Raw genomic sequence first — 13,932 nt, forward strand, 5'->3', positions numbered from 1 at the left:
GTTTTCTTGGCAAGATTTGTTCAGGAGGATTTGAAATCGTTGAAGAATTTCCTTAACCTTGGCTCGGTCACTCGTTGGAAGTAGACTCCAAACATTATCACACAAGGCTGATGAAGCACAATTATAGCAGGATAAAAGCACAAGCAGAGATTGTGCGCCAGCTGTGACCATACCTCATGAAGTCTGACTTGACCATAGTGGTCCACGCCTTAATTACCTCTAGATTGGACTATTGCAATGCACTCTACATGGGGCTTCCCATGAAGACGGCCTGGAAACTTCAATTGGTCTAACGTTCAACAGCCAGATTAATAACTGTAGCTTGGTGTGACGGCGTGAGTGGCGCCACCTGTATGTGGAACTTTAATTTACAAAGGTTTAAACTGTGTAACAGGCCCCAACTTGTCTGTTTTACTCTGTAAATATATAGTTGGATTGATTGGTTTTTATAGCTGTCAATCAATGTTGTTTGCAGCAGTTGAATTGCTCCTCCTGCTCAATTGTTTGACCCCACCTCTTCCTAGAGAGCAGGACAGTGTTTCCTTTTCCATTCCACCATCAAACTTTCTATCAGATGGATGTGAGAGGGACTTGGCTCTGAAGCCCTTGATTAAGTTACCTCTCAGCACCAATTCTGAGGTTCTTACCCTTGAGACTTATGCTTCATGTCCAGATAAACCTGGATGACATTGAGAAGTCCCAAGCGCCTTCAAACCAGTTCTTTGGCACCAGAAGAAGGCTTTGTGCCTTCAAAATATAGGCCATTGGAATTGGGGTTGTGATTATTCCGATATTCACAGCCATTGAGAAAGAGGGCCCTGGAAAAGCTTCTCAGCTGCAAAACTCCTTGGACCCAAGACAACCAGAGACGGTAATGTATATTTTCCTTTACCCCTTTGAAACTTCCAGCTTATTGCCTTAAAGCAGTGGTTCTCAACCTTCCTAATGCCAAGACCCCGTAGTACAGGTTCTCACGTTCTGGTGACCCCCAATCATAACATTATTTTCATTGCTACTTCTTTAATTTTGCTACCGTTATGAATCGTAATGTAAATATCTGATATGCAGAATGTATTTTCATTCACTGGACCAAATTTGGCACAAATACCTGATACGCCTAAATTTGAATACTAGTGGGGTTGGAGGGGATTGATTTTGTCATTTGGGAGTGTTGGAGTTGCTGGGATTTATAGTTCACCTAAAATCAAAGAGCCTTTTGAACTCCACCAGTAACAGAATTTAATCAAACTTGGCACACAGAATTCCCATGGCCAAGAGAAATACTGGGAGAGTCTGGTGGACACTGACCTTGAGTTTTTGGAGTTGTAGTTCACCTACATCCATAGAACACTGTGGACGCAAACAGTGATGGATCTGGATCAAACTAGGCACAGATAATCAATATGCCCAAATGTGAACACTGGTAGAGTTTGAAGAAAATAGACCTTGCCATTTGAGAGTTGTAATTGCTGGGATTCATAGTTCACCCTCAATGGAATAGCATTCTGAACCCCACCAATGATAGAATTGGACCAAACTTCCCACGCAGAACACCCATGACAAAGAGAAAATACTATGTTTTCCTATGGTTTTGGCGACCCCTCTAACACCCCCTCTCAACCCTCACAGGGGTCCTGACCCCCAGGTTGAGAACCACTGCCTTAAAGGGACAACTCTTTGTGAACAATTAAACTTATTTTGTAGGGTTGGGCGGTTTCGTTCGTTAATTTCGTAATTCGTTATTAATTTGTTATTTTTTTGATAACGAAGCGATATTGAACCATTCAGGAGCAACTAAAAAACGAAACGAATTTTTCCAATTTGTTTCGTAATTGTTTCGAAATTGTTTCGTAATTGTTTCAAAATTGTTTCGTAATTGTTTCGAAATTGTTTCGTTATTATTTCGTTATTATTTCCGTATGTCTGGTGCAAGTTTTATAGTCGTTGTTTGTTTTATCAGTGATAAAAAAAAATTATCACACCAACAGTCAACAACAGAGGGAGAGGGAAGCTTCAGAAGTCCCCCCCTGTCCCATTTGGAGGGTTTTTTAGCGTATTGCGCAATCGCGTCCACCATTAACGAATTGATTCGTTATTGTTTCGAAATTGTTTCGTAATTTCCGAAATTTCGTAAATATCGAACTTTTTAAAAGAAAAATTTCGGAATTCTTTTAAATAACGAAACACAAAAAAACCCCTAAAAACGAATCGAGTTTAGAAACAAATTTTTCCTTGGTTGGACAGCCCTATTATTTTGTGTTTATCTACAGTGTTTTGGTCTTTGGGAGTTCCAGTTCCCTAAAGGAGGGCAAGAAGCAATCCCCTGGGGGAAAGATGTCACGTCCATGCCTCTTTCACTAAGAGTTATAGCCCCAAGGCGCGACGGCACGCTTGGCACCACTTTAACTGCCATGGCTCAACACTATCAAATTATGGGATTTGTAGTTTGGGGCCACAGAACACTTTGGCAGAGAAGGTGCCAAACCTTGTGAAACTACATCTCCCACAACTGCATAACATTGAACCATGGGGTTTAAAGTGGTGTCAAACTGCATTGATTTCACACCACTAGTAGACATTTGGGTAAATGAAAGTTATAAGAGGGAAACGGAAAGTAATGGCTCGTTGCCTGGGGATTGGCAACCCTACAGAAATGGCGTCCTCTTTGTCCCCAGCATAACATGGAGGAGGACAGCTCGCCTTTTCACCCAACGGCCCAATCATTGGAGCGGGTTAATATGTCAGCGCTCCCAAGCAAAGTTATTTTTAAGTACTGCAAATCTTCCCCCATTATTCTCCGGGTTGATGTAGTGAGCCATGTCACTTTGAAAGGAAATACATAACAGTATATTAAAGAAATCATGGATCTTCTCATTCATGTTTAAAACAAATTTATTGCAATGTAAGAAAGCCTGAATAGCACAAATTTATTACGATGATTTAGGGCCTCGAGCACTCGAGCCTAAAAATGCCTCCCGATAAATAATTTGCTTTTGGAAAAAACATAGCAAATTAATATAGTTTACCACTTTCTCTCTCTCTCTCTTTCATATATATATGAAGAGCATTAAATCAATGCAGTCCTTTGGAAGTTTACTACACCTCGGCCAAAGCTCAGCTATGTGCCAGAGTTTGGGAAAACAATTCTATACTGTTTTAATGTCCTGCGTTGTAGGTTTTCAGTTGTAAATAGTTGTGAATAGTATTGTTTAAAGCCCTCCAAAGGAAGTCTACTCTGTAGTTGGGCAGTCAAGTTGTTCTTCCAAGTGTTTAGGTGGAATCCGTTTCCATACTATTCGAATCCTATCAGTTGAAGCATTGCAGCACACCCAAATACCTGGGAGTCACTCTGGACCGTGTTCTGACCTACAAGAAGCACTGCTTGAATATCAAGCAAAAAGTGGGCGCTAGAAACAATATCATACGAAAACTGACTGGCACAACCTGGGGATCACAACCAGACACAGTGAAGACTGCCTACTACAGGGGAAACCAGCTGATCCCTAACCCATCTAAAACACAGACATGTGCCTTTCATCTCAAGAACAGAGAAGCATCCCGAGCTCTGAAGATCACCTGGGAAGGAATCCCACTGGAGCATTGCAGCGCACCCAAATACCTGGGAGTCACTCTGGACCGTGCTATTATCTACAAGAAGCGCTGTCTGAACATCAAGCAAAAAGTGGGTGCTAGAAACAATATCATACGAAAGTTGATTGGCACAACCTGGGGATCACAACCAGACACAGTGAAGACATCTGCTCTTGCGCTATTCTACTGCTGAGTACGCATGCCCAGTGTGGAACACATCTCACCACACTAAAACAGTGGATGTGGCTCTTAATGAGACATGCCGCATTATCACGGGGTGTCTGCGCCCTACACCACCGGAGAAATTACACTGCTTAGCCGGTATTGCACCACCTGTCATCCGCCTGGAAGTAGCAGCCAATAGTGAAAGGACCAAGGCAGTGATATCTCCAGCTCATCCCCTGTTTGGGTATCAGCCAGCACGTCAATGACTTAAATCAAGAAATAGTTTCCTAAGATCTACAGAGACACTCGCTGGAACACCCCAGCAAGTGAGAGTCCAAAAGTGGCAGGCTCAAACCCAGAACCTCAACCAATGGCTGGTACCAAATGAGAGACTTCCCCCTGGGCACACAGAAGACTGGGTGACTTGGAAGGCGCTAAACAGACTGCGCTCTGGCACCACAAGATGCAGAGCCAATCTTAAGAAATGGGGCTACAAAGCAGAATCCACAACATGCGAGTGTGGAGAAGAGCAAACCACTGACCACCTGCTGCAATGCAACCTGAGCCCTGCCACAGGCACAATGGAGGACTTCCTTACGGCAACACCAGAGGCACTCCAAGGGGCCAGATACTGGTCAAAGGACATTTAATCAACCACCAAGCCTGCAAACTTTGTGTTTTGTCTGTTTGTTTTGTTAAAAATGTAATACAAATGTCTGGTTGCTCCTGACACGATAAATAAAAATAAATAAGTTGAATCCAATGAGAAGTAGAATATGGCAGGACCTTCTACTGGGTGCAGGAGACTCTTCTTCCATTGTTAGAGGGACCTTCTTGTTCACATCTAGACACTCCAACCCACCACTCAAAGGAGCAACTATAAGAGTGGTGTGTCTTATAAGGGAACACATGTACAATTTCATCTATTCCAGCCTTTCTCAACCTGTGGTTCAGGACCCATGGAGGTATCACAAGGGGGTGCCAAAGGGGTCACCAAAGACCATCAGAAAACACCATATTTTTCTGCTGGTCATGGGGGTTCAGCGTCTGAAGTTTGTCCAAAGGCATTGAATAGTTGCCTTTGGACAAAGTCAAGCCACTTTGAGTCCACTTCAGGGTAGAGAAAGCCAGGCTATAAATAAGATAAACAAATACATAAATAAGTTTGGCCCAGTTCTATCATTGGTGGAGTTCAGGATGCCTTTTAATTGTAGGTGAACTATAAATTCCAACAAGTACAACTCCCAAATGTCAAGTCTATTTTCCCCAAACTCCACCAGTGTTCACATTTGAACATATTGAGTATCCATGCCAAGCTTGGTCCAGATCTATCATTGTTTGAGTCCACAATGTTCTCTGGATATAGGGGAACTACAACTCCAAAACTCAAGGTCAGTGCCCACCCAACCCTTCCAGTATTTTCTGTTGGTCATGGGAGGTCTATGTGCCAAGTTTGTTTCAATTCCATCGTTGGTGGAGTTCAGAATACTCTTTGGTAATAGATGAACTATAAATCCCAGCAACCACAACTCCCAAATGTCAAGGTCTATTTTCCTCAGTGTTCATATTTGGGCATATTGAGTATTCGTGCCAATATTGGTCCAGATTCATCATTGTTTGAGTCCACACTGCTTTCTGGATTTAGGTGAACTACAACTCCAAAACTCAAGGTCAGTGCCCACCCAACCCTTCCAGTTTTTTTTTTGTGTTAGGCGATACCTTGTTGGACAAGTAAGATGGACTTCCATGATAGGTTTCCTTGTGGATTCGTAGGTGGCCGTGGAGCCCTACTCGACCCGCATCTTCTCCCACAGTGAAGGCATTGGTTTCCAGGTGGAAGGCGGTCCTGGTCGGGGTTGGCTTGACGTGCCTTCCTCCTGGCATGTTTCTCTCTTTCACCCTCCACTTGTGCCTCCTCGAATTCTGCAGCATTGCTAGTCACAGCTGACCTCCAGCTGGAGCGCTCAAGGGCCAGGGCTTCCCAGTTCTCAGTGTCTATGCGAGAGATTTTAACAGTATTTTCTGTTGGTCATGGGAGTTCTGTGTACCAAGATTGGTTCAATTCCATCATTGGTGGGGTTCAGAATGCTCTTTGTCAGTGAACTATAAACCCCAGCAACTACAACTCCCAAATGACAAAATCACCCCCTTCCCCAACCCCACCAGTATTCAAATTTGGGTGTATTGGGTATTTATGCCAGTGAATGAAAATACATCCTGCATATCAGATATTCACATGACGATTCAAAACAATTGCAAAAATTGCAGTTCTGAAGTAGCAACGAAAATAATGTTATGGTTGGGGGTCACCACAACAGGAGGAACTGCATTAAGGGGTTGCAGCAATAGGAAAGTTGAGAACCACTGATGTATTCTGGCCACTAATGATAAATGACGCCAGATAATCTCAGCTCCCAAGAGCCTAGGAAGGGAGTGGACAAAGGCGTGCAAGAGAAAGACCAGGAAGTGAACTCTGCCTCGCTCTGGGATTCCCACAAATGTCTCTCTTGTCTCTCCTGGCTCACTTTTTTTCCTGAACGAAACAGTCCCAAAGGTTGCAACCTTTCCTTGTACCCTTGCCCACCTTGGTTGCCCTTTCCTGCTCTACAAGACCTTTCCTTTTTAATAGGCTGGTTGCTGCATTCTCTTGTAAACGTCGGAAGCCCTCCTATAGGCATTCTGGCGAGACAATGTGGGGCAAGAGGTGAGAGGCAAAGCCGCCGGGACTACGGGAGAACCTCTGTGAACATTTCGCCAATTAAGAGTCACACGTAAGATGTCCAGCTCCATTCAAGAAAGGAAAAGGCTGTTCGGAGTCCAGGGTGAGGAGTCTATGCTCCTCTTCAAGTGGAATTAATAGATGTATACATTACTAATTTGGATAGGTGAGTAGCTGAAATCCATCTTACCCAGCATACAGTGTTCCCTCACATTGCGGAGGTTATGTTTCAGGACCACCCGCGATAAGTGAAAATCCACAAAGTAGGGACGCTTACAGTATATGTACTTACTTACTTACTTAGGCGATCCCTCGTTGGACGAGTAAGATGGTCTTCCTTGATGACTATTCTTGTGGGTTTGTAGGTGGCTGTGGAGCCCTCTTCTTGATCCGCATCTTCTCCCACAGTGAAGGCACTGGTTTCCAGGTGGAAGGCGGTCCCGGTCGGGGTTGGCTTGACGCGCCTTCCTCCTGGTACATTTCTCTCTTTCACCCTCCACTCGTGCCTCCTCGAATTCTGCAGCACTGCTGGTCACAGCTGACCTCCAGCTGGAGCGCTCAAGGGCCAGGGCTTCCCAGTTCTCAGTGTCTATGCCACAGTTTTAAAGGTTGGCTTTGAGCCCATCTTTAAATCTCCTTTCCTGTCCACCCTGTTTTCTGTTTTCCGTTCTTAAGTTCAGAGTAGAGCAGCTGCTTTGGGAGATGGTGGTCAGGCATCCGGACAACGTGGCCGGTCCAGCGGAGTTGATGGCAGAGGACCATCGCTTCAGTGCTGGTGGTCTTTGCTTCTTCCAGCACACTGACGTTTGTCCGCTTGTCTTCCCAAGACATTTGCAGGATTTTCCGGAGGCAGCACTGATGGAATTGTTCCAGGAGTTGCATGTGACGTCTGTAGACAGTCCACGTCTCACAGGCATATAGCAGAGTCGGGAGGACAACAGCTTTATAGACAAGCACCTTGGTATCCCTACAGATGTACATTATACATAGGTATACCTATGTCCCCCCTCTGCCCTCCCTCTTGAAGATGTCCCCCCCTCTCAATCAATCTCTCTATCTGGGCGCTACTGGGTGCTGCTTACCCTCCACCTCGAGCTCGTGCCCAGCCTGGGCTCCATGGCGCATGTGCGGTGGTGAGACCCGTCACCCTTGTTTAAATGGTGTAGTAACTGTGAGGTAGTGCACCATATTTTAGTTCTTGAGGATCACTGGTGGTCCATGGACCACAGCTTGGGAACCACTGGTTTAACCCATTGCACCACCAGGTGTGGTTGGAGTGTGGAGGAATTGGTGTGTTGTTTGTGGTGTGTGCTGATGTGTGCTTTAATTTCATTATACAATAGCACAAGGACAATAAAGCTATTCTATTCTATTCTAAAAACCCTATTCCCCAGTCAAACTGCCCTCCCCATCAAGGAGCTCTTCCTAATCTTCCGATGGAACCTCTCTTCCTACAGTTTGAATCCATTGCTCCATTGTGTTCTAGTCTCTGGAGCAGCAGAGAACAAGCTTTCTCCCTTCAAACTTCACATTCCGTCTGAAGTCCGCCGCAAAGAGAGAACGTCAAGAAAGAAAGCTCAGACAGAAAGGAAAAGGGAGGGGGAAGAATCCACCTTGATAATTTATTAAATTAAAACATCACACAGGTAGAGTTAAAAGATTCAGTCGAGTCTCAGGTAGGATTTACCAAGAGGGATCCAACGAAGAGGCGGAGGAAGTGTGTGATTGTTTTACAGATCCATTGTTCACAAAGTGCATGTTGGAGACAGGAGACGAGAGCAACCACAAGGCGAGGCACCAACCGGCCCAGAGGAAGAACCAGAATCCAAGGCCCAAAAAGAAATTTGGTACGAGGAACAAGATTCATGGCCACTCCGGACCCATCCAGAAATAGACATGGCGTCACTCCCCCTTTCGTCCCAAATTTAAGCAGACAGCGGCAGCCGACCTCTGTGGCTACTTTAAGATTTGATTCTCTTCTGTCTCCGTAGGCAATGATTTCTAGGTATCTACCACTGTTGATCTTGATCAATTTGTTATCTCTTTCCCTGGCTCTTGCTCCAAGGATTTATATTTATTTCAGTTTCAACTATGTGATAACACTACCCACTTACCACTCGTGTTGCCCAAACGATGCCGTTTACACAACTCTATCAGTAATAACAGCAAAGCGGGCTAAATGGGAAGAATGGCATGTTGGTTTTTGGAAAGACATGTGCGCCAATGGGTAATTGTGAGTTTCAAAAGCCGGGGTGCCTGTTCACGAAATATGCACACATAAAACAGTTTTGAAAGAACATACTGAATCTGTAATCCCAATTATGTCAGAAAATGTGTAACACATTGACAAAATATTATCCAGCCACGATGGATCCTTTGGTCCTTTCCCATAATTGCCAAACAATGTACAGAATTCATGGTCAACGCTGCGAACATGTGTCTGGATACATTCTTCATTTCACTCACATTAATCAACATATATAATTACCAAAAGGACAACTGGTTTATTCAATAACATTGTCAACTTCTCAAAATTGATGCTGGAATGCTTGCAATCAGCCCACTGCTATCATGTTTATTACCTTTATTACACAAAAGTGCCTCAGCGACAGGGCCTTCCTATGGATGAATTCGAACCCTCATGGGTACAGTTTACACCTCTGACAACACTTCTTTCCAAAGACATTGATGGCCAAGGTGCAACTTGACATGAAAAGCAACAGTGTGAATCCAACCTGTTCATCAACAGCATTATTATTATTATCATCATCATTATAAAGTCCTACATTTAATATTAAAAGAGGTTAAATATTGGCACCGATGAAGAACTGGAGGTGGAAAATCACCCCAGTCTAGCGCTCTGGAATGTCAATCCAAAGGCACCTTTCTTAAAGTTGGAAACTGTGTCTTGAAAAAGGCAAGCGGAATGACAACCAGACGAAGAGCAGAAATCAAAGGCAAACTATATAATAGTCCCCTGCAGTGAAACTACCTAAAATGTGGAATTTAGATCTTACTTGTTCTGTAATTCCAATGTCTAAATGGGAGAAACATGGAATAAACCATCCTCTTAACCAGCTCAGGGCAATACAATGCCGGCGAATGAAAAAAAGAGACATTGGTGATGGAAAAACATCAGAAACAAGGATAGAGAGGGGACTGAAATGGACAAAATTCAAGGGCTCAGCAGATCAAATAAGATGGAACCAGGGGCAAGGGATAGCTTCCATTTTGGGAGGAGGGCAGTGAATCTGCTCTGGATTTTAGTCTGAACTTTAAGGAGTGCTGAACCATTTGAGGTGGTGAAATGGTTTGAACTGAGTTATCTGAACCCCGACAGGGTTTGTCACCTTCTGTAGCTTCAGAAACCAAACTAAAATCACCATGAACTCATCACCCCAATGATATGGGAGCTATCCACCGCCCCTGTATGGAACAGATCCAAAGCCTACACTTCTAAGAGTTCATCATTTTCTACTATGATTCCATAATGTACAAGGGGGACATCGTTTTATTTTAGCAATCCAAACTCACTTCTGACTTCCGGTAGGCTGTAGAGAAAATAAAGCACAAAGGCAAGAGCTGGGAAAATATCTTACTCCTCCCAGAAGCTCTGAAGAAGGCTCCTTAAGTATAAAGGTGGGTGATTATGCGGGGACTAGGATATAATTCCTATCTCAACGCTATGGAACATAGAAACCTCCCAATGGTGTGCAATTTTTCCCTCATTTTCTGTTTGCATTGTGGCCAAAAGGGTGACATCATGTCACTTCTGGCCACCATTTTAACTGAGATAGTTGAGAAAATAATTACCTAGAACCGTGGTTCTCAACCTTTAGGTCCTCCAGTTGTTTTGGACTTCAAAAATTCCAGTCAGTTTACCATCTGCTATGAATTGTGGGACCTGAAGTCCAAAACAACTGGAGGACCAAAGGTTGGGAATCCCTGATCTAGAGGATTTGCCTGGAATTTGTGTTTTGGAGGTTATAGAATCATAGATTGTTTGGGAAAGGGACTTGGATGTAGCTCTGGGGCAAAAATCACCCCCAAATGCACCACAAATTAAAATGGAGGGCCGAGGAGGATTTGGAGAGGGGGGGGGGCTGAGAAGGTGGGGTTACATGGAGTATATGAGTTGGATTTCCTCCAAGTGACAAGTTCTTGCTCCACTCCTGGTGTAAACCAAAGAAGGATGTACCCACCATGTCCTCGCTAAAACAACTATCAACCCCATTCATCCGATGTGCTTCTTTTTGGGTGGATGGTGCCCAAACAGACTGGGAGGCTAAAACCATAGGTGAGTGCTGGTCTTCTGTTCCTAGAAGCCCACCCAGAAGGGAGATGAATCCTCCTGCGTTTGTGCAAGAGGGGAAATTTAGGGTTGTGTTTCTCCTAATTCAAGGTTCTGATCCCAAGAGAGGGAGGCCACATTATGCCATAATCTGAATGTTTATCCTGTGACTTGCAGGATCATTTTTTAAAAGCCAATAGCACATTTCTCTAAATAACCAAGCATGCAGTGGAAGGAGGGGGGCGGGGGGAGAGCTTCTTTTAAAACCGATCCAGCATGAATCATTTTAAGGCAGAAGGAGGGACATGCATTTCAAGCAGGGAATGGGGGGGGGGGGGGGAGAGATAATTACCGATTGCTCTTTATTTACAACACTAAAGAGTGGGGAGAGTGTCCCGCAAAGGCTCAGGCACAGAAAACACTCAGAGAAATGACCTCATCTGATACCTCCAGAGAATGGAAGAGGAGGGAAAATCCATCCGCTCAGATTGTGAAGATGCCTGATGTTGTCACACCACCGAAGTGCCACCTTGGTCCATGTTCTCTTCCTACACCGCCTTGATTTACTTTTTCCTTTTAAGAGCCACCTTTTGTCAGAGATTCATTAAGTGGAAAACTATCTATTAGTGTTAAGAGGAGTGGCAAGCTTTCTGCCTAAAAAACCCACCCAAATGCTACAAACACAGAACTTGATGGAACGCGTCGGAAATGCATTAGCTGTACATCTACATGGCACGCTCAGTTTTAACAGGCCACTCTTTTTTAGAAAAGGAAAATTATAGAGATGGAAGGTCCTTTTGTGTGTGAGTGCATTAGTGAGAGATGAAGCTTTGGAAAACTGGTTTGTACAGCTAAAAAAAAACGCCCCCCTCCCAAAGAGTCATGTAATATTAATCCTTTTTTCACAAAGGAATGGATATTTTTTTCTTCTCTACATTTTCTTTTTACAGTGCGGAAATAAGCCCAAAATTGTTCGAGGAACGTTCGGCTCGACTTGCCCGAAAAGAGGCTTGGGTAACATGATTTGGAAGTTGGGAGAGGGAAGCTACCGTGTTAGTTTTCTAAAGGGGAGAGCGGAGACAATTATTCGTCAATCAAATAATTTAAAATCAATATTTTGACATGTAAACACGCCCACGTTAGAAAGGAGAGTCCACAGATCTAGAGAGAGAAAGCGGCAAGCGTCAGGCCCATCAAATGAAAAAGATTTCCTCCAGAATCCGGCTTTCTTCCAGCTCCGCCGTCCTATGCTTGGTGTTGGAGGGGCTCCGGTTCCAACCCGGTCTCCTCCGGGCCCCATTTTCCGGCACGAACCCCTTGCTGTGGCTGCGGCTCTCGCTGTACGGAAGCCCCGGGCTCATTGCATCCACCAGGTCCAGCAAGGAAGTCTCATACCTGGGAGAAAAGAGAGGAACAATTCCATCAAACACCCCATAGTGCAGGCATGGGCCAACTTTGGCCCTCCAGGTGTATTTAGGACTTCAATTCCTAACAGCCAGTAGTTTGCCCTTGCCTCCTGTCGATGCACCCTAGATCCACATAGGAAAATAATTTCTACTACAATAAGCAAACTGAAAACCATTCCACCTGTGCAAAATTGTTCCTTACGCTTGAATGGAAGTGAAACATTAAATCAAAGACTTAATTGCATAACTTTCTTTGCCATTCAGGTTAGAACTGACACAGCGCTGGGAAAATAAGCTCACTTCTACCCATCGATAGTTAGCTGGAAAAAAATGGTATCTATCTCTAATGGATAAATAGACAATGGGTTGTTGTAGGTTTTTTCAGGCTATATGGCCATGTTCTAGAGGCATTCTCTCCTGACGTTTCGCCTGCATCTATGGCAAGCATCCTCTGAGGATGCTTGCCATAGATGCAGGTGAAACGTCAGGAGAGAATGTCTCTAGAACATGGCCATATAGCCCGAAAAAACCTACAACAACCCAGTGATTCCAGCCATGAAAGCCTTCGACAATACATTAAATAGACGATGTTTGAAATACAAGATTGACATGCACAGTTGATAATTTCACTCAATGGTGCTTTCGGTTATCAATTATATCTATAATTCTTTGGATTCTTGCTTGCTGGTAGTAATTCAAGTTGATGTATGGAATGATGTTCCAAAGATGATGTTGGCTTATGGAATGAGGTTGTTTTGATGCCACATTCTGTGGAATCAATGTCATTGTTTTTGGTAAAAGAACATACAAAAGGCGTGAGGAAAAACACTGAAAGGTTATTCAAAAATTAATTAGGTGAGTCCTAGAATAAAAGGCATTTAAAGAAAACGCATAAAGTCTTTAAGATGGAAACAGCACACCATTAAAAGCTCTGTAGCCTCTCTGGGAAGGGAGTTTGGGAGCAACAAAGAAGAGGGCCTTTTCCTTTGTTCTTACAAAGCAAGATTCTGTGGATGGAAGGATGGAGAGAAAAGTTCTGTCCAAAGATCACAGGAGTCCAGTAAGCGAATAATAGGAAGATATGGTTTGCCAGCCTAGACCTATGCAGTATAGGACATTGTAGGTCAGAGTCATAACTTTGAATGGGGCTCACAAACTGACCAGCAGCCGGTGGAGCTCTTGCAACAAGAGAGCTGCAACACGAGAATTGTATGCTTCATGTAACTAGCCACATTAACAATCCAAATGCAGTTGAACAAACTGGCTGCAGCTTTGGAGTAGAATCATAGAATCAAAGAGTTGGAAGAGACCTCATGGGCCATCTAGTCCAACCCCCTGCCAAGAAGCAGGAATATTGCATTCAAATCACCCCTGACAGATGGCCATCCAGCCTCTGTTTAAAAGCTTCCAAAGAAGGAACCTCCACCACACTCCGGGGCAGAGAGTTCCACTGCTGAACGGCTCTCACAGTCAGGAAGTTCTTCCTCATGTTCAAATGGAATCTCAGATGGAGTAGATGAAGCTTCTGAACGTTCTTCAAGGACACTCTTCAAGAGCATGCTCAAACCCAAGGATCAAAACCATATTTAACCAAAACATCTGTCACCATGGCTGGTTTTAGGAGAACTTCAGAAGATGCAAAATAGGGTTCCCACATGTTGGTATTCCTGCCCCCCTTTCATGATCCTAATCCAAAGCAGAACTCCCACATACACACACCTCACCTGTTTTGCCCCACTTTTCATTGAATAATCTACTCA

The 13,932-nt window shown here is 44.0% G+C and overlaps 1 protein-coding gene across 4 annotated transcripts in view; it reads right to left on the bottom strand.

Annotated features, from left to right (window-relative positions):
* Nucleotides 1-8,064: 8,064 nt before the first annotated feature.
* The window catches only part of KIAA1328 (KIAA1328 ortholog), a 311,883-nt gene continuing 306,015 nt past the window's right edge, over nucleotides 8,065-13,932 (bottom strand). For all 4 annotated transcript variants that reach the window (XM_060761184.2, XM_067464675.1, XM_067464674.1 and 1 more), the window contains one exon: nucleotides 8,065-12,161. In XM_060761184.2, the coding sequence (XP_060617167.2) occupies nucleotides 11,960-12,161 (202 nt within the window). In that variant the 3' untranslated portion in view covers nucleotides 8,065-11,959. The remainder of the gene's footprint in view (nucleotides 12,162-13,932) is intronic.

The sequence above is a fragment of the Anolis sagrei genome, chromosome 2, assembly GCF_037176765.1.
Source record: "Anolis sagrei isolate rAnoSag1 chromosome 2, rAnoSag1.mat, whole genome shotgun sequence".
NCBI lineage: Eukaryota > Metazoa > Chordata > Lepidosauria > Squamata > Dactyloidae > Anolis > Anolis sagrei.